The following is a 1690-nucleotide window of genomic DNA, read 5'->3' on the forward strand; positions in this document are numbered from 1 at the left end:
GACATTGAGGTGCTGGAGTGTGTCCAGAGAAGGGCAACGAAGCTGGTGAAGGGTCTAGAGAACAAGTCGTATGAGGAGCGGCTGAGGGAACAGGGACTGTTTAGCCTGGAGAAAAGGAGGGACCTGAGAGGTCTCCCTCTCAAGGGAGATCTTATTGCTCTCTACAACTACCTGAAAGGAGGTTGTAGCAAGTTGGGTGTCGGTCTCTGCTCCCAAGTAACAAGCAATAGGACAAGTGGAAATGGGCTCAAGTTGTGCCAGGAGAGGTTTGGATTGGATATTAGGAAAAATTTCTTCACTGAAAGGGTTGTCAGGCATGTGGAAATGGGCTCAAGTTGTGCCAGGAGAGGTTTGGATTGGATATTAGGAAAAATTTCTTCACTGAAAGGGTTGTCAGGCATTGGAACAGGCTGCCCAGGGAAGTGGTTGAGTCCCCATCCCTGGAAGTATTTAAAAGACATGCAGATGTGGTGCTGAGGGACACAGTTTATTGGTGGACTTGGCAGTGCTAGGTTAATGGTTGGACTTGATGATCTTAAAGGTCTTTTCCAACCTAAACGATTCTATGATTCTACTAAACAACAGAAAATGAGAAAGATATTGTTCCCAGGAAAAGAAACAATAACTAAGAGAAAAAACAATCTTACCTGGAGATAAAAAGGAAGTAAACTGATAGAATATTTCTGTGTCCTTCTTTTGGCCACTATATCCCACAATACTGCCAACCTCTAGGGGGAAAGTCTTGAGATGTGCACCAGTAGCTAGATCATGAAGTTGCAGGATATTCTTCACGTCGTGCAGATAGCACAAAACCAGGAAGTTCGACCTCACACAAGCAACCCATTCTGCAGAGTGTGGAAAAGAAAAAAAAAGCCACAGAAAATACAGTAAAAAAAATTGTAAGAAAGAAACAATCAGACATAATCCGATTCTAAAATTCTTTAGCATACCTAAATACACGCACCAAAATTTCTGACATGCATTGAATTTAACTCTTAAATCTTTAGAAGTCACCTGCCTTCTGAAACAAAAAAAAATGAACCCAAAAGTAAAGGCTGATATTCTTTGGAAATGCACTAACCATGCCACTTGAAGCTAATTTATGCAGACACAGGAATAAAGAATTGCTTAACCAAGATGCTTATGCATTTGGGGTGCTTATAGATCAATACTGCTCTTAAATATCACATATTTCAAGCAAAACATTGATCTTTGCCAGCAATACTTACGGAAATGCATGAAAATCAAAACAATAGTTATGATTTAGACTCAAGCTAAACTAAGAAGAACAAAAAAAAGACATGTGATCTGGTATTGCACATTAAAGTATAGAATCTAGAGGTTACTGTTCATCTTGTTTTTATTGCCTAAGTATTCAGGAGGCTATTCTTGTAAGCAAGCTCTACCGGGTGTAAGAAAAGGGCTATTCTGAGGCGATATCCTCAACACGCCATTTTCAGAAAAACCACATTTATTCAAGAAGCTAGTGTTGTTACACAGCATTCTTGAGACTCTAAAGGTAGTAGGAACAGGATACAGCACAGTGAACTCAATCTGGCAAAAGGACCCTGGAATGAAGTGTTCTGCAGAGGTTCATTTCCTTTATGCCTCTGTCGTGGTTTAACCTCAGCCGGCAACTGAGCACCACACACAGCCGCTCGCTCACTCTCCCCCCCCCCCCCCCCCCCCA

General features: G+C 41.6%; 1 protein-coding gene across 1 annotated transcript in view; it reads right to left on the bottom strand.

The window, feature by feature from the left end:
- The window catches only part of PREP (prolyl endopeptidase), a 116676-nt gene that overhangs the window by 46697 nt on the left and 68289 nt on the right, over positions 1-1690 (bottom strand). The window contains exon 8 of the mRNA XM_019473576.1: positions 648-845. Within this exon, the coding sequence (XP_019329121.1) occupies positions 648-845 (198 nt within the window). The remainder of the gene's footprint in view (positions 1-647; positions 846-1690) is intronic.

This window comes from Aptenodytes forsteri, unplaced genomic scaffold (genome assembly GCF_000699145.1).
Source record: "Aptenodytes forsteri isolate BGI_AS27 unplaced genomic scaffold, ASM69914v1 Scaffold171, whole genome shotgun sequence".
NCBI lineage: Eukaryota > Metazoa > Chordata > Aves > Sphenisciformes > Spheniscidae > Aptenodytes > Aptenodytes forsteri.